At 38.5% G+C, this 20121-nt stretch overlaps 1 protein-coding gene across 4 annotated transcripts in view; it reads right to left on the bottom strand.

The window, feature by feature from the left end:
• LOC117207109 (protein TMEPAI-like) overlaps positions 1-20121 on the bottom strand; it is a 54894-nt gene that overhangs the window by 13413 nt on the left and 21360 nt on the right. For 3 of the 4 annotated variants that reach the window (XR_004487469.1, XM_033446988.1, XM_033446989.1), the window contains exon 2: positions 1411-1707. Coding sequence is in view for 3 of the 4 variants with exons in the window: in XM_033446988.1 (XP_033302879.1) it covers positions 1411-1707 (297 nt within the window). In the remaining variant the exon portion in view is untranslated. Of the gene's footprint in view, positions 1-1410; positions 1708-9711; positions 9911-20121 lie in introns of those variants that run through there. The other variant, XM_033446990.1, reaches the window with a different exon arrangement.

Genomic DNA, 20121 nt, shown 5'->3' with positions numbered 1-20121 from the left:
TTTTTTTCTTACGTTTATCCGACGAATATGATCAAGAAATATCGTTTCGTGAAGAAAACCCGGGACACCGTGTATAGCAATGATGTTTGCAAGTTTCTGTAAACAGGTTTCTGTCCCGGCAATGTATATCATTATATTTTTGCAATTTGATGGGGGAAACGCGTCTAATTTGCATCGTAATAGGCGAAGATGCATGAAAAATTGTTTGTAAAATCCTTTTTACACGTTCTCCGATCTTAGGATTATCATAACTGTTTCGGATACTGCGATATTATTCAACGTTTTCCGTTGCTCGATGTAGCTCGTTATCCTGGATCATACTCGGCTAACTTTGGCTAATTAGCTTCGTGTTTTATAATTTCAGAATGTTGCGCTGCAAATTGATTGTGCATAATTTCAAGCACTTTTTATATTTAACATAATTGTGATCTGTTCTCGTGATTTTCACGTTATCCTCGTATACACACGTACGCTTCTAATCTATGTACATGTAACAGGTTTGCATCGATCACCTATAAGCTTCGAGTGTAATCAATAATTCGTTCCACATCTTTCGTCTCGCATTTATATTTTTGTTCTTTCATTCATCAGGTATGAAAAATATGTCTATAAAATGAAAGGATAAATCGCCATGGATTTTTCTACAACGATCGACGATATCAGCAAATTGACAAGTTACAAGTTACCCTGTAGATTATAAATTTCTCTGTTACGATTTAACAATTTGTCAGCGAACACAATACGATCAGATAATCTCAATACTCGGTGTAAATTATTCATTTTAAATTAAATACATTTCATTTCATTTTTACCACACGTGCATCTTATACATTAGCTACTTTCTTTATCGTACGAAATATCAAGCATCATACACAAACGCGTATATCTTTCTGCGACTTCTATCAGATTTTCAGTCCAAGCTAACAACTGTCGTAAGATTGAAAAATTGTAAGAGTTGAGAGAAGAATTGTAAGACTGCGCGTATTTATACCAACCATAACTTTGTATGAAGTCAAAATTTGTTGCATCAACTAAATATCAAACTAACGATACACTTATCGTACGCGTATTCTTTCTCTTTTAATTCCTCATAAACGAAGAAACACGAACTCGGTGTCTAACCACTAAATCATAATCTTCAAAAATTCCACTGTCCAAAAAGCAACCTCGATCAAAATTCGATACACGATTTCCCTAAACAGCGTCGGTTTCTGTACCACCAACCGCTGTATGTATATTCCCACAGCTTTCAAACGCAAGCAGAACGCCGCAAACTTGCCGAGCTACGAAGAGAGAGAGAGAGAGAGTTTAATTCGGCCAGTCTGCGTCGAAACTAACCACCTAAACCCGCAGGAGCGAGAATAATAAAGAGAACCCCCGTTAAATATTGGATGACAGTGGGGAACTCACCTGCTCCGGATCGCGTAGGTGAAGGGCGGTATGTGCTCCGTAAGGACGTTCCTCGCCATCTGGAAGTTGCAGCCGCGGGGGTAGATCGAGGGCGAGGTCCTGCCGAACACTTCCAGATCGGATCGCCCGGTCTCTCGCTGCGGCCACCATCGCTTCCTGTATCCCGTCAGTGGCTCCGCCGCCGCCGCCGCCTCCGTCCATCACGTCACTACCACAGTTTGGCTCACCCTCTAGTCTATCGCCGAGGCCACCATGACCGCTGTTGCCTACCTCCATTCCTGGGCTCACCGACAGCATCTATGGATCGACGAAGATTTTGTTTAGCTTACTTTCATATAGAACGTTTTAACAATCGTAACGGGGCACACGATATTATAGAAAGTTTCGTCACTTTGTGAACAAAACTCGTACGATAATATAATTGTTTGTTCGATCAGTGACGGGGAGACGCGATCGCGAGGAAGCGCGTCAACGGGAGTCGTTACACTGCGTTATACTAACAGGATATAATGCAGCGGCACGCGAGCAGGACAATTCAAGTCCTGTTGTTGTTTTGCTTCGGAGTATCAAGACCGTTAGTTATCACAAGTATTCGTTATTTCGCTTAACCAGAATCAGACTAATCCTCCACAATAATATACACGTCGGGTTTACATTAGAATTAGGGTTAGGGGCGTGAAACGAATCTTACGAATTTGGATTACACGTTGTCGTTATGCAATAGAGAAGACACTGACTAGTGCAAATACGATTATTATAGAATTGGACAAGTAACCGTGGTAGTTAGATACTCGAGAAACTAATGACAACGATCCTAGGTTCAATAACGAATCCGCGGCTAACGGGATGATAGACGTACTTACAAAATCTAAGTCGGATACTTTGTTAATATTCACTGATCGTAAGGCGTTACTCTTTTCGTCGATGAGATCGCAAGAGAGAATGACTTTCCGTCCCGATGATGCCACAGAAGAAAACTATGATGGGGTGTGTCTAAGGACACGAGATCATCGGATTCGTCGAGGACAGCCTTCGTTCGGAAAATAAGGGAAATTGACGTCGCGGTCAATTTGGGACAAAGACTACTTGCCCATTTGGAAAACCTTGATTAGCAAAATCCTAAGGTTCATAGAGGGTCCTCAGGCTAGCTGAACTTGTGCTGTGTAGCTGCATCGACATCTGGCAATAATTCTTCCCGAAGGAACTGTTCGAATGTTTACTGTCGAGTACGCGACGTTCGGCAACTAATTGTCGCCTTGAGCCCAAGCTTATTGTGATAAATCGCAAATAAGTACTGTTACGACCGTTCGCGGAGAGACGCGGTCGCGAGGAAAACGCGTCAGCTAGAGGCGTAAATTCTCGCTACGATTCGGTGAATCGACGCCGCGAAGTAGTCGTTTCCCTGTTTCGGTTAAGATAACAGAGGTGGTTAAATGAATACGACACAGTAGAGTAAGTTATATTTCACCGTTTATTCCAACAACTTATAACGAAGACAGTTACGCTGGTGCGTATGTACGAGATGAGTGAGTGACTGATCTACGGGTGTGTATACCCGGTTAAAGGATGTTGACCGTTCGAAGGATGTAAAATCAGTACTGTCTTGGGAGACGATGCTGTGTCGGAGGAAAGCTAAGGATGGGTGTGTCTAGCGCACGGGACCATCGGATTTGTTGATGACGATTTTAGTTAAGAGAGTGAGGGAAATAGGCTTCGTTGTTAATTGGTTAAACGAAGGGTCTTAACCGCCCTCGAGAGAGACGTGAGAAAAACTAACTTTCCCTTGTCAAGCCGTGGTAGACAATAGTCTTTAGAAATTCTTCGGAAACAGACGTTTGTTTGGTTTGAAGGACCTCTACTAGGAAATTCCTGAGATTTATGGAAGATACTTGAGACTATTGAGGGTACGCAGTGAGTATCCGAAGACATCTGGTTGCCACATTGCCCGCGGTGTGTGGCCTGGGCCAGGTAGAGTGTAGCCAGTCAGCCAGGTACAGCTGTAGACTTTAATTACAATTTTACGGATTTTCCCGAAGTTCCAGAGGGGAGGCTCCGATGTCCTTTCATCTCCGACATACATATATTTCCAACAACTTCATACAGAAGATATTTATGTCGCTGCGTAAGATATACCAAAAGTAGATGGATTCAGATGTAAACTGCTCTGTCGTTGTGGAACAAGTTTAAAGATTTTTTTTATTTATTTACTGAAATTTTACAATTTGTCCAGTAGGACATTTGGTAAAATATTATAACGGTATACTAAGTTTAAAGATGTTGTGACTGTTCTGTAGTTGTAGCTCAAGTCCAGAGATCAACTGAAATTCGTTCTCGTGTTATTACGGAGGAAAGCTCGATGTGAGTATGTTTATTGCATGAAGAAAGCAATAATATAATAAGAATTATAGTAATGTATTATTTGGTGAAACAAAGTTGTAGAATAATACGACAGGTTTTGAGTTAGAACTCAACTTTCCCAGGTAACGGAATAACACCCTTTAATTTTCCTTCGTAAAACGATCCATAATCGATAAGAATCCTAAGAGTATTCACATCACGAACGTTAGTGGCACGAAAGCCTGTCGTACAGTGCACATCCCGGCTCCATAAATTCAATTCTCCCGCCAATTAATAATATATCAACCACCTGCGATAGCCGCCAGCAAACGCGTTACGAAATAACCAGAGGGACGCGTTTAATGTGGTACGGGGGTGAGCCATTTCGACAGTTGAATATCGTGCTTTTATAGAAAGGAAATTAGTGAATCTAAATTGTTGGCCGATAATGTAGCGTAGATATACGATTCGATCGTATAGCATAGATGTGAGCAAGAAAGTTCGAAAATTCGTATCTTAATAATTTTCTGAAAGAAGGTAAACGAACGTGACAATGTTATCTGTTTTTTTGGAAAAAAAATCAGTTTGAATTAGTCCTTATTAGAAAATATCTTCGAACAAGGAGTTATCGAAAGTTTCACGTATCAACGCTATTCGTTACGAACACTCGGTTTTTCAAATATTATAGGAACGAGGAACGATGTAAAATTCGCCTGAGCAAACGTACATGGTAAATCGGCAAAAATCCGCCTGAAATTTCTCAAGGTTTGCTAAAATGCTAAAATATCACGAATTAAAGAGTTGCCGAATTTCGTGTATTAAATCAGAGCTATGGAAATGACGGACTTTGGATCTTCTTCTCTCACGATTAGCGTAATTATTATAAAAAAACAAGCAGCTACTTTTGCTAAAATTAATATCGATTTTTATTTAGACAGCGACACGGATCTACTCGGTTTAATTAATATCGTTTGAATTATAGCGATTGATACAGGTATACAATATTTAATTACGTATTACAGACTGGTAGTTTCAGTGTTAACTTTGATCGTCTCGACTTTGCCGAGACTTCTTTTTCGAAACACACACCACGCTATCGTCCACATGTACGAAGGATATTAAATCGAAGAGCGTCTTCCGGTGTCGGTTTACGATCGGCACGATCGTATCCATGGAATAAGAAACGATACGAACGCAATCCGAATCGAACCATTGCATTGCATCGGATCATCCAACACGTTTGTCGCGAATAAAATTTTCAAGGAACCGGTCTTCGATTTATCGTCAGGATTGAAAACTTCGAATCGATCGATCGTAAAACGAACACAACGCCATTGTAACGATCGGTGGCGATGAAAAATGACAAGTTATGGTCGATCATTAAATGTGTCGATGCGGAAATCCTGGTTGAAAATGTCAAATTTTCGTCGACGAGATAAATTCATGGAATTCGACGGGTTCCCGAGTGAAATTTAACAAATTTATGGAATTCGGCGTGAACTTTTATGCTTTTGTACCGGAACTTCTATTTCTTCCAACACTTTCTTCATTTCGAAGGAGAATAATTCAACTCTGCTGTCGATTTTTACATAAATTGCAACTCGAATTACAAAATTGCGACCCTACGAGTCAACTCTTTACAAAATAAAATCGGCACGTTGACGTAGGTTTACGATAACTAGATACCATTTACGATTTGAATTATAAAATTGTAATCTCTTGTATGGAAAACGTTTTTCTTGATTATTCTTTCAGAGCTTACACCTCTCGAACTTTGCTCTTGAAATGAAACAATAGCTTCGATACCGTAGTACATATTTTTGTTCATCGCACAATCGCAATCAGAAAATCGCACCATGTTGTTCTCAAGTTTCGTTTAAAACAAAAACTCGAATAACCAGCCACTTTACGATAACACGATTAATCTTACGATTCACGCGTAATGTAAGTACGAAAATCTCGATCAAAATCTATACCACCTTTCGACTCGTTGCAGCTGCACTTTTTTCCTTTCTCGCTATGGTCAGCGTTAATTCACGTTTTCCTAGTTTAATCGTACATTCCGTGCGTTCTGTTTTTTAACAGCGTCCAACGTTAATTCGCCACGCGAGATTTTCATTTATTAATTTAATCGGCTTCGAATCGTAACGAACGTCGGTCGTTAAAGCAACGAACGCTGGCAGAGGCAAGAGAGAGAGAGAGAGAGAGAAAGAGAGAGAGAAAAAAATGGAGGCACAGGCAAAAAGCCTCGCGTTTTCTCTTTTACTGAAACCACGATTAATCCTTTTCCGCGTCGACCATGTCGAATTCGTCGGGCTCGTTATCGATGTTCGATTTCACGCGGCACCGACAGGTAATTTCCACGGAAAGATCTCGGGTGAACAATACCCGCGCCATATTTCCACGTAGAATAGTTTCGAATGATCGACGTGATCGAGATTCAGTCCTTCTTGGTGCTGAAAAAAATTCCAAAATCAAAGATTTCTTTTCCGTGAATTTTTGTACAGTAATTATTGATTTTCTAACGTATGTTTCATCAGTTTTTTTTCTAATTATTCCGCGATATTTTTGGTGTTAAAATTTTATAGTGGAAAGGGCATCATAGGTTTATTTATAGTGGAAAAAAGTGTCAAGAATCGAAAAGTTTAGTCGGACAATCTAATCCTAGAGAATTCAACGGATTAATCGTGAAAGATTGGATAGCAACGAAAAATGTAGTTTTTTGCGTTTTAAAATTATTGCAGAAATTTATTTATTTACTAGCGAAAGCGCTTTAATGGTTAATCATTTATGAACTACAGAGTATGTTAATTAATTATGAATAAGAGAAAAATGTGTTTTCGAACGGTTTTCCGAAGAAGAAAAAGCGAAGCGTTAAAATTTGAGATCAGTTTTATGAAAATAAAACTACATTTATCGTTTAGTTAAGAAGGGATCGTTATGGCGTTATAAATTATTACACGCAATTTCCTCTGACTAAAATTATTTAAATTGACAGCATTTAAATTTCTTTCTCAACAGCATATTTATGTGTGTTGGTTGTAATTTGAGTTGTTCATCGGACCAACAGGTATACAATTTCATGGACTACAGCAAACAGTCGAACCGAGTTTCGATCGGATGCATACGTGTTCAAATTAACTTTAAAATCGCTGTCGAAATGGAAATTCTACGCGAAATGAATGCAATTCACGACATCAATTCTCTTCCAGTTATAATCACTTTATACCTCGTGTTGAAGCGGTTACCACTTCTAAGAAAACTCTACATCCGGTCTTTTTAGTTTTCTCAAGCACCGAAGCCATCGACAGCGTGTAGACAAAAGACTGCGACGAAGACAGACCATAAACAGTAGACAGGCGACGTTGGCTTCGGGGTTTATTGGGTAACACAGCTAGCGTGCGGATCTGGACCAGCTCAAATTATATTCTTATTTATAATTACACTTCTATTTAAATATATTTTCTGCCTTACAATTTATCCACGAGTTTTCTCTGTTTACACGTCGAATAACCTCAACACCTCGAAACGAACGTTTTGATCGTTATAGCAGTTACTTCGCCATCCCATTCGATTCATACAAATTGGATGATATCCAAAATTATTCAAAATTTCAATTCGGAATTTTCTATTATATTATATAAACGAGACATCGTGTTCTCGAAAGTTATGTTTAGAGCAACATGTGTTCTAAATGTTGTTCATCCGCAAATAAATATTCACCTAGCAGACTATCCTGTACCTTGAACTTGAGCCCATTCTATGTGCCAAAGTTTTCCAAAGTCGAGCCAACAATCCTGCGTCATCGCTCGACCAAACCATCATCGAATCACAAAAATTTCATTTCATAGTCGTGTAATCCTACGTACCTAGTCTCTATGTACTATTTTCTACTTCTTCGTAGTTTAATACGCAAAGTAGCCAGAAAAAGCCACATATCGACACAGCATCGTATTTACTCTATCGCCGTTTGATAATTTCATTCCATTTGATAATAATTTCAAGCGATCGCAAAATCTTGATACTATACAAACGAAACGTATATACGATCCGATAACGTTACATAAGATCTGAAAAGCAATAAAAGTACAAATAGCCACTCGTAACCAGAGAACAATAGGAAATTAAATAAGAACATTAATTCGCGTAGATCAATTGATCGAAAATCTTCCTCTTCCTTTCCAGCTTTTAGATCCATCGTGGTCGATCACAATGCAAGTTACGTCATTAGCGCGGTAACTACCCTAATGGTTACCTTTACTAACAGTCTCCTTGCTAAACCATAATTTACAATTCCAATTCCCAGAAGATCTAACCCTACCCAATAACCATAAACTAATTCCCTTAATTTTCCAGACAATCCCGAAAGACCTCTAACATAACTTCCAAGTAATTTCAAGTTAATTTTCCATCGCTTATCGATACCATCGTCTAATCCACGGATGGTTGGAGTACACGGAGCAACTTACAGATTGAAACGTTCCGCGTAGCTTGATTTTTCAAAAAAAAAAAAAAAAAAAATAATAACAATATACCAACGCTTAAACGATTTATCGCTATCCTATTGAAGGATGGAACAGTTTCAACTAACAGGAACCAGATGTTCATGATTATCGAAGCAGTCAAAGTGTTAAAGCATTTTGTCTGACATTGTTCACGGTTTGTTCATTCTTATTGGCAATTCAACCACACCGTAGACCGCTGACTAGAGGAATCTATACGATAATAACGCGCAAGGCCAGACGCGACAGCACAGCGGCTAGCCGTCTCCGCGTGCGCCGGTTCGTCTCGACCACGGTAACCAGTCGTCATCGGTGTGCTGTTTCCTCCCTGGGGCCAGCGGTGTTTTGCCGTGCACTGTGCCGTGCACGTATCGCGACATTATTCTAGTCCGTGACGAGCAGGGCAATTGCCCGTGACCGGGCCGACGCGACCGCGACGTATAAATTCCTCGTGTCCGTCATTTCGTGCCCGCGTTCTCTCATCTCTTCTCTCTGTTTCTCTGGTGTCTCTAGTCTACGCTACTTACGTGATCTATTTGCTACTAAACGGCAGGAAACGTTCCAAGCACCGAATATCGCGCGCGCCCTTGCCCTTTATGCACACGGTCGTCCTATTCTCCTTGCATTCTCCTATTCGTATACAGTGAGAGCTCAACGAAGACGAATTCAAATGCAAGTCATCGTAAATTAAATGTGAGATTTTTTTTGTATTTTATTTTATTTTTATTTTAGTACGAGGTGATTTTGTTGTGTTTTATTTTATTTTATTTTATCTATTTATTTGTTATTATTATTTTTTTTTTTGATAAAAGGAAGATCGTGAATAAATATTTTGTAATCGTTTGAATCACGATAGAATGTTCGCGGAAGTTTGCTATCATTTTATGCACTTGTAATGTAATTTTGCAATTATTTTGGTCAATCATAGTGATAGGTGTTTTAATAAAATTACTTGTGAAAATTGCATCATAACGACATGTATCGTCTTGGGAATTACATTGAGACGTAACGTAGATATATTTTTGTGGATTAGGCTTTGTTGAAGTTGTGCGTTTCGTGAGTTATACTGTTACGTAGCGTACTTTTTCAGTACATTGTTATGAGGGAACATAATTTGCTGCATTATGTCACAGTGACACAGACAGTCTTCGAGCTACATTGTGGTGCAATATGTTTTGCAACGTGTTTTCACGACTCGCGTCACAACGAAATCTAATGTCTAGATTGTTTAAAATAACTGAAAAATCAGCTACCGAAATTTGAAATGTTTGATATATTCCTATTCATACTTCTTTATAGTCTAAATTTAATTCATCGACACGGAACACCATAAGGAACTTATTTTTATAGTTCGACTTGGCCGACTCAATTTTAAACGTAATAAAGAAAAATAGAACCATGTAGAGCTTGAAACTTCCAATACAGGAAAGTAGATAAAAATTTTCAGTTTCTTCAAACCTACCCAAACACGATCACGTCCCAAAAAACTCCAACACACAAATTTCACTATGTTCGCTATAAACACACATTTTTCAAACACTATACTAAGTACACTCGCTAAAAAAAAACTTCAAATAAAAAGCAAACAAACATAGAATTTGCTCAAAACTATCCAAACACGATCATGTCCTAAAAAGCTTAAGAAACCAAGTTTCACTATGTTCACTGTAAGCACTCGTGTTTCAAAAAAATACAATTCACAGGAAAAAACATACGTGACACTGCACCAATAAAAACCTACAAAAATCTAAAATCTCTCACGATTTACGCTCTCATCTCTAGGCTCGAAGAAATCAGTAGAAAATTCTACAAGAACCATCGAACGCAAACCTTCTCGCGAGAACCGATCTCTGAACCAAAATCAGCGTGAACGTCGTCCCTTGGAACTCTGGAAACTCGTGCTTTGAGGGTGAATAATCGACAAAGGGGCTGAAAGTATCTCGAAACGGTAACCTCGAGGAAATAAGCGTCGCAAGAGCGACTATAGTCTTTTCTATCGAACGTTTAAGCGACGACTATCCGCAGAAATGAAGGCGGCGCGACGCGACGCGTGTTGTGCGCGCGGAAATACGAGGATACGGTCTATGTCGTAGGTGAAACGTGGGACCGTAAGCAAAATGATCGCGGCTTGGTAACGCTACCTTTCAATGCACCACGATAAACTGGAAGACGGAACGAGATTACGTGGCATCGTTCGTCAACCGGCGCGGTGCGACGCGATGAATCTATCGTCAACGCGCTCGTTAGTCTGCGCTTGTCGTTCGTCGAACTATCTTCGACGTTTTCTCATTTTCGCGAGAAAACGCGAAAAATTGTATCGATCGGTATATTTGGTGCATTTGTGGGAAACTTGAAAGTGGAAAAATAAACACACATACAAGAGATGTACGCGATATAATATCAGCTGGATGAAAGAAATTCTTATTTGGTTTTCGTTCCTTTGGTTATGCTCGTAAACGTTGCGAATGACGAACGTGAACCGACACTTTTATGAATAAAATCGTGCGAATTGGTATTTTACAAATTTGTACTAAACGGAAATTCGTTTGCATGCTAACTGTCGCAACGAGCGCTACGCTTTGGATATTTCGTAGATTTCTTTTATACTTGATGCGTTCTTTGTATTTTCGCGTCTCTAACCATTTGGCGTACAGTATGACATAATAAAGATACAAACAAAAAGAGTAATTTGAAATTACTCTTTTCAGATTGTCAGATTAGGCTCACATTTATTTAAATATTGACGGAATTTAAACGCTATAGTGGCTGCAAAGAGCATTGTTACATCGTTTCATTTATCACACCGTTTACATAAAAATGAATTAGGTGCAAATATAAGAAACTTCATAATGTTTAACGCTATGTACTTTCGTGAGTGCAAAAATGTGACACTACGAAAATGGATTGTACGTGATAAGAAAGAGCGTTCATTGGAAAGTGAGGGTGTGCGCGCCAGTACTTTTTGTAGCCATTGTACATTGATTTCTGAGAATGGGGGAATAAAGTATACGCAGGCGACTGGTATACGAAAGAAGGAGAAAAGAACATTTCTCTTTCGAATAAATACCGTAAGCCTTTTAAAGAAGCACGTGGCGTGAAACGTGTTAATAATTCATCAACTGTCGCATCTTTCTTTTTCCTTTCATTTTTGTTTTTCAACTACCGAAAAAACGATCTTTACGTGAAATTCATTTACGAAAAGAAATTCGACTCAGCGGGTATTAAGGATGAATAATGTTTCTGAGGCTATCGTGCGTGGTATAATTGCATCGTTCGTTTCCAGAAAGCCAGTTTAACGCCGAGTAATTGCGGCCTGTGAGGTCACCAATCATAACCCCGAAAACAACATTAATTATCCCTTTTCATAACAATCTCGAATGCGCTAATAAAAGCTGAATTTTCCGGTTAATTAAAGTATCAGCGGGATCCATACGATACATTCGGTATAATATATTATTATGAGAGCACCGTTTATATAATTCTAACGATAAATAGCCTCTCTATTTAAGCTAACAATAATCACGATGATACACAGCATCGTTACACTCATCTGTTCATAATAACACAATTTCAAATGCCCGATGTGTTCGCCTCGATGTGTTACAAATTAATACGTCATTAACCATAAACAATATTTCACCGGAAAATTGATTTCGTAATAATATTGCATCGATTTGATCGACTTTATTTTAGAATTTTATATTAGTTTTCTTTTACAACTTATACCGTTAATTTTTCTAGTTTCAACGGAGATTATAAAACGTACAAATTTTTAATACGCATACCGTGTCGATAAATTTTATCCGTTTGCAACAAGTGAAAGTAGACATTTTTCCAAAATAAAATAAAAACCTGTACAATATTATTATTATGATAAAATGAAATACGTCTATTCTTCCTGTAATAAGATTAAACTAAATTGCACGTTGCATTCGTTATTTGATTTCACGCATATCGCAAATGATACTACAATTCAAATTTAGATACTGATTGAATTTTATCGAATCTTACACGTCCAATTTGCTTGAATTCTCTCCGATCGAACACGTTTATCTTCATTTCATTTCTTTGCAATTCTTCCGAATAGCTTTTACAAACGTTCTTCGTGTTCTTTTAAGACTAATAGCTTTTCTATTAATCCGATTGTAAGTCAATCGCTGCAATGTTGATGTTGGTTTCGCGGGAATACGCGCGCGTATAAGAAACCAAAAACATGTATTTCCATATAATTCGTTAAATTAACAACCCGTATCAACCAAAATTTCAATGTTACCAAGAGAGGGAAAGGGTGGAAAAGATAATAATCTATGAGAAAACCAATTTCCATATTTCACATTTGCCACCCTTAACCAGTCACCCTCGCCTCTAACGAGATTATCGAATTTCCAGAGGCGCCAGGGGTATTTAAAGTCGCTTTGAACATGATTTACAAAGCCGACAGGGAACATATACAACGAGGAGCGCGACCATACATCTACCCCCTCCACCAATGCACACGCTAATTATCGACCTAATTGTGTACGCCGACGAGCAACCGTTCTCATTTTATACCATGCCCTTTAAAGAGTACTGCCACTCTGTTGCACAGACAGCTGGTTAATTGGCCGATTTCCACGGCCGACTTGCATCGAATTTCCATTAGACAGGTAAAAGACAGATACGTGGCAACGTACGCAAACCTCGTAGATCAGACGTGTGGTCGCGATCACAAGTAAAACCGCTGTTGGCTAACGATAGTTGTTGCGTTTCAATGCATCCTCGCTGTGAATAGGGAAAGTGGTACGAGCATAGACTCTTCAAACTGTTTTCCTTTTCGTTTGGGATTAGCTTCTTTTCCCATTGAGAATCGCGACGACGAGAGCTTCAATGGATCGATTCGTTCGTGTTTGCGCTCGTTTGGAAATTTTGTGGTAACAGCGCTGTGGATCGAGGAATTTTACGGGTCATACGTCGACTGTTGACATACGCTCAGGTGTAAATAAAAGGGTCGAGGGTGAGTATTCGTTGGTATTTCGGGGGAGCGCGTAAAGGGTTACTGATTCGAGGGTGGAGTTTTCCAAGTATAATGCAAAGTAAATTATACGCAGGCTACTTTTAGGGTAGTGGTATAACCGAAACCACCATGTTTCCCCATGAGAAATGAAACGAAAGTAAGACAAAGAAATGTTATACTACGTTATTCTATTCCATTTTCTACGCACTTCGTTCGTATTTACTTCGTTTCCTAAACGCATTCTCTATGCGCATTCTCTTCTACGTGGTACGCAGAAGGTAAAATGCAGTGCACAGATTGCCCATGAGAAATAGTCACATTGCACGAATGAAATTCACTATCTCACTAAATGAAATTCGTTTTCAACAGTCGTGTCAGTCCGGTGCGTGAAACATTTCTGAATGATTATGAATCACGAGGAATAAGACAACGAAACTAAGGAAAATCAGGATTAAGTTGCTCTATACTATTGGATTGACAACTAAGTGATTGCAGATTTTGTCACTAGTTGAGCTTAATAGAGCTGAACGATTAAAGAAAGTAGAAAACGATCGAAGGAACAAAGCTTCGATTTAATCGATAGAGAACTAGATGAACGAGCAAAGTCCTATCCACCTGTATCTTTTCCACGCTTCGGTTCACAACGGTCCGTAAAACGTCGCACGCTCTAGAACCTTTGACTGCCTGAAGAATCTTCGATACCCCTGCGAAGCAACTGACATATTCCTGATAGGAGAGAAGAATCGACATTTGCAATTTTTTTAAACGTTGAAAACGAAAGACGTGAACCGGAATTTTTCGTCTTGTTTGATTTCTCATACTTTTCAAGAATATGTGCTAACCGATGTAAAATTTCTTTCACGGTATATCATCAACGATCTATTAATTTAAACTATCGCCAGGTTAGTTGCTGTGTCTCTTGAAAATTGTCGAAATGATAACAAAAGTAAAAAAGAAGGATTTTCATTCTCGCGAGGCTACAGTCATCTTGAAGTTATCAGGCAGCCGGAACGTTTCGATTGCACTGCACACCGTGTCGTATCAAAACTGCACCGTATCGCCGCACGAATTATTCCCTGACACGACGGAATTAATCGCGGCCTGATAACACGACTCGATAACGCACGCGTGTGCTCCGAGAAAAAGTTCGTAACACGTTGATCGTAGTCGCGATTGCGAAAAGGAACGAGGAAACAGAAAATGGCAGGAACTCAGGAAAGTAAAACGAAGAAAGGAAACGCAAACGAGAAAGTACACCAGCATTCGTAAATAGGCTATGCATATTTATATTACTGAACGCTAACCATGCGAAACATTAGATATTAAAATATTAGAAATTAATTCGATGTCTGCCCTGGAATGTTACCAGCTTCGTCAAATGGTATTGCATTTATCGATGCTTTTCATTGATTAATGTCTTTCGGAAATGTTACGTTTCATGAATATCGCGAACTTTAAACTCTCGATGGTAAGTGTTTGTTCGGCCAGTCGCGGGAAGACGCGATCGCGAGGAAGCGCGTCAACGGGGGTCGTTACGATTAGAATAATCGACGCCGCGAACAGATCGATCCCTTGTTTCTGTTAGGATAATAGGGATAAATGAATTAGACGAATGATCGACGAGCGATGACCCGGTAGAGAGACGTTGACTGTTCTCAGGTTTGGAGAATCGGTGTAGAGATGCGTTGACCTTTCTGTAGTCGATGAACCAGTATTGAGACGTTGACTGAACTGTAGTCGCGTAGCCAGTGAAGAGATGTTGACTGTACGAATGTGATAGATCCAGTGAAGTCCCGTGACGATGTTGTCGCAAAGGAAAACTCTTGTTCGGTAATGATCGCCCCACCACTGGTCGCTTGCGGGTGGAATCCTGGGAAACATGGGAAAACCCAGGTTTCCTTTTTTATGCTAATCGATGCTACTTAACGGTAAATCAGGAAGCCTCAGGAATGAAATTTGAGATAGTTTCAGTGCAGACATCGAATGAATTCCTAGGATTTAATATTTAAAATAAATATTGATATTTAATATTTAAAATACAGTAGCCGTGCCATGATATACGTAATATCTTGTTATACGTAATATGTATTTAACTGACGAAACAAATTTCTGTTTAGTTTCTATTTGTTTAATTACGTTCATGAGAATGTAAATTTACAGAATCATTCACAGGTTGTCACATATTCGTGAGAATCTGCAAAACTTCGTCGATTTCTAGTAACGCGTAATATGTAAATTTGACCAAAAGTATACAAATTGAACGATACATAACCCTTGCTATACCTTCTTGTGCAATCAGCGGATTATAAGTTTAAATTATGCGTTAAAAGATTTAGGAACACGAGTCTAGACAGTGGACAAAGTTTCAAAGCGAAGGGTGCGTACGATGCATCTCCAGCGAATTTTCTCGAGGAATTTCGGGGTTATCAGTCCGACTGTCTTGTTCTTCGCAACTGTGAACCTTATCAGGCGTCGTTAAAGTTGATTCCGGTTAACAATGCGGTTAATAATACTAGCGTATCGTGGCTTTATTGTAGATTAAGCTGCACGACCTATTGCGACAGAGAACTGGCTACTTGCGAGCTTAGGATGGCGAAATGTAGAAAATTAATCATCCTGCACATTGTATTTTAACACTAGGTGTACATATGTATAACATGTCACGATAAATACATGTACAGATAGATACAGAGTGTCTAGAATCAACGTTTCCACAGCAACAAATTCACACGACGTTACCAAACATTCGCAAACGTTTTTGACTATATGTGTGACTGTAGATGTATCATTTAATTTTTATATTTTTTAATGCAACGGTCGACTGTGATGTGATTTTGCTGGAAATGAAGCTTTTCTTATCTCTACATCTTATGTTCATAGGCGCGGGTCATCAAACTGAGAATTATCAAACTGGAATATACTAGAGACTGTCTTTATCTAGTAGACGATACTACAACGTAGAGCGTAGTATTACATAGGAAATGAGAAGAGAATAGAAACCATCTGTCTAGAGGTTAAGGGAATTCTGTTGTAGATAAGATAAGATAGGTACTCGGGATATTACGAAAATAGTATATGTGGAATAGCGAGACGATTAATCAGAAAGATTAAACCTCGATCTATAAAAGTTGCACGTGTCTCTTATAAAATGTATGTTACGGTGACCGAGTTATACTTGAAATTTCACGAACTACGGAGTCTCGAAGCTGTACGTACGATCCTCCAGGGTACATAACGCGAGGAATACGCCACTTTGGCACATACTCTTGGGATCGCTATAAAACATGTCGCATTAAACTTCAATTTGTGTCGAATGTTTCTACATCAACGGAATTTCCAACTCTGTGATCTATAGTGATTCATCTATTTGCTCGTAGCAAAAGTTTATTGTAAATGGACCGTAAAAGATGTTGATAAAGATGTACAAATTAAATGTACATGTGTGTGTATGGAATATTCAAATGGAGTGTTTGTCGTACAAAAGATTCTTTCAACTTTCGTTCCTTCGCTTCTGGCCATAAGAATATGAATCATTTCGCGTCACTTTTCTTATTTCGTTATAAGGTTCGAATGAATTTTTAAATCGCAAATTTAAATATTCAGGGAAAGGAGATACGCTAAAAGATACGTTCGTGCAATTGTAAAGTATGGGTGTTTATGCAAATACGTATTTTTACGGAAACAGTCAAAGGAATAAAACACAGAGAGAGATTTCTTTCGTTTTGTTCAACAGTCTTATTAAATATTATAACAAATACTTTGCATATTTTATATACCTCTGCATATTGCGTGTACTTTATATATTTTTGTACTTTGAAATATCATCGAAATCCACAGACTAATCGTTGCAACAATACTGCAGATTTTTATACAAATTCATATTTTTAATAACGATTAAAATATGGAAACAGAAAGCTAGATCATTGTTTTTCCTATTAAAACACCGTAGAAAAACGCCATTATATTTCTATGTACCCTATACATTTGGATATTTTATATAATTTTTCATATGCTGGACGAATTTTGTGCAATTTAACCCTTTCAAATTTTTTCAAATACATAAAAATCCGCAGTCTAATCGTAAGCAAACGTCAGAAATCCGTGTCCAAGCATCGCCATCGATCTCTATCCGCGCACTGCCAATCCTCGTCACGGGAGAACGACGAAGGAGAATTCTTCGCGTTGGGAATCGCCGAAGGAATATTCCTCGATACGAATAAAACGTGGCGGGACTCGCGTTAAAGCTTTTAAAGGGGTTCTCCATTTCCACGGAGGCCGTCGAAAGGGAAAGCTGCTGCCGTCGCGACGTAACTCGTAACGGCGCGGCGTCGCGTCGGTAACAAGCACCGGGGGATGCTAGCGGCTCACAGTGGCCTGTGCTTCGCAGAACTCGTATTGATCGCGTACAATGGCTTCGTATAACAAAGACGAGCGCAATGTCCACGGGATAGGTCGCGAGATCGAAACGAAGTTACCTGAAAATCCGACTTTCACCCTCCCCGTTGGGAAAATCTTCGTTGTGAGCGAAATTCGATACGTGTGCTCTTACGACGAACGAATTATTCGCGAAACCGTTGATAGATCTTCGAACATTCTTGCAGATGTGATAATGAGAAATCTGGATCTTAGAATCGCGAAAATTGCTTTGGAAATTCCTTTTGCGTGGGTATGCGATTGAGAAGATATCGTGCGAATGGCTGGCAAATTATAAGAATGATGGATATTACGTGTAGAAGTTAGAATAACTCGATGCCTTTTTTTACAGCGTCTAACGTAAGTTTAACAGGTGTCTTTATTAACGTTTTTGATTGATCCGCGTCGACAAGCAATTTTACAAATTAGAGAATGATGGATGTACCAGGCATATAAATTAGCTGTGTGTATTCCGTGCGATGTCCAACGGATATAGATTTTGGCAGCTGTCGATTATTGATGCTTTTAATTAATCAATGTTGTCTGTCATAGCAATTTATATTCATAGATAGATACGTTTCGTAGGTATTAAGATTTTGCGAATTGAAAATCTCGAAATATCGAAGAAACAGCTAAACTTAAAATGCATTCGATATAAAGACACCGAATTATGATTGTTGCACCTTACACGCGGTTGATCTATTTAATTGGAAGAAATTTTACAAAGTACAAGATGATTTTTGGCCTTTTAAAAGGCACTGTTCGAGGAGATTTTCGCATCGTCCTCGCGCGTACGTCAAGTCGAACGAAACTTTATAGCAAGTACGTTAAGAGGTAACGAAATGAACGTGGCGAGAGAATTTATTTTCCGATATGTGATTTCCGTTGTTAGCATAGTTTCAGTTCCTTTAAACTGTTAATTAAATCATCTCTTAAACAAACTATCCTTTAGTCTAGAAATAATCGTGCGAGATTTTTCTCTTTTTGCAAACGAATTAACAAATTTCGGATGAGCGGTAAATCGGTGAAGAACTGGAGAGCGACTATACATCGGAGGAGAATTTACATCAACATGTTAAGACGATAGTGTTTATCTGTTATCGAATTGACGTGTTCGAAATTAGATATGATGATTATAGTTATTAAAAAAAAAAGATTGTTGAAGAGCGTACGTGACGAGTATATCGCGCTTCCTTTTTATAAGATGCTCCATAAGATGTTTTAATAATCCAGTTCTCAGAAATCAGTCTCGTACACGTTAACATTGATAGATTACAAAGAAATTGAAAAGGCTTATTATGGTTATAAAACAAAAACATTACAGTTTATAATAAACGATAAGCGTGGACGTAAATTGCGGATATTTATGTCGAAGATGGAAGGTTTTGTTCGAAAGTATGTTCTTCATTATATTAAGTATGATTTAGCTGACTTCGTCTTCCTTCCTCTGTTGTTGCATTATTTAAAAAAAATCTTACAACATTAGTTTTACAGATTTTACCAAATAGTATTAGAATCCAAGCTGTCATTGCTCTCTAAAGATACCAAGAATCTAATTTTTTTATCCAGCCAACACAGAGATGATACTTTCAGAGCGTGAAAAGTCTTCCATATACGGCGCATGCCTTACAGTGAAAGGGTTAATGTCCTTGGTAATCGAATACTTTGAAAGTTCAAGTATGGCAAGAATATCTTTTCACGTTGTTTCCCATATCGTTAAATTTACATTCTTCAAAATAAATTCCCTATTATCTTTATGTTCCGCGCGATATACAAATTCTTGGAGACGCTTGACGAAATTTAAAATTAAAGGGAAAGATGGAACGTCGAACGAACGTGCAAGTATCGAATAAAAGAAGAGAAAAGAAAGATCGGAAAGGAATGGTGGATTTTCACTGTGTGAAAATAAAGTTACTGGCATTTTAAGACGTCACTTTATAGCATCTCGGCTGTACAACATCGAGAATTTCCAAGCTAGAAGGAACGATTCGAGCCGTGGTCGAGGCAAATCGATCGAGGAGCATATTCGCGTCACGAGGGCAATGCACCGACGATACGATGCACCAGTTGCACCGGCCTCGGTAACTAGGATAAGCCTTGGTGCAGAAATGGCATCGTGGAAAAATTTTGTTTATCGAGAAATTAAAATTCGCCCCATAAAATAATGAAATGTCACGAGACAGATAAATGTGAAATATACGAGCGTGATAAAACGGTCATAGTAATCTGAATTTCGTTCAAATTTCAGAGTAAACGTTGATGTTAAAACAGAAGAAAAATAGATTTTCTGTATTTTGTAGAATGATATATTCCTGTATTCAGATATTTTAATGTATTTTCTAATATCACATATCTCGTACAGATATGTTATAAATATATTTTACGTTATTTTGAAGGGCGAAAGAAATGTATCTTTTTCTTGTATCAATAGAGTTGTCCCTGAAAAGATTAATATTAATAAGTGGG

Source organism: Bombus bifarius, unplaced genomic scaffold (genome assembly GCF_011952205.1).
Source record: "Bombus bifarius isolate JDL3187 unplaced genomic scaffold, Bbif_JDL3187 scf7180000008022, whole genome shotgun sequence".
NCBI classification, from domain to species: Eukaryota; Metazoa; Arthropoda; class Insecta; order Hymenoptera; family Apidae; genus Bombus; species Bombus bifarius.
This window is presented reverse-complemented; position numbering and strand designations above follow the sequence as displayed.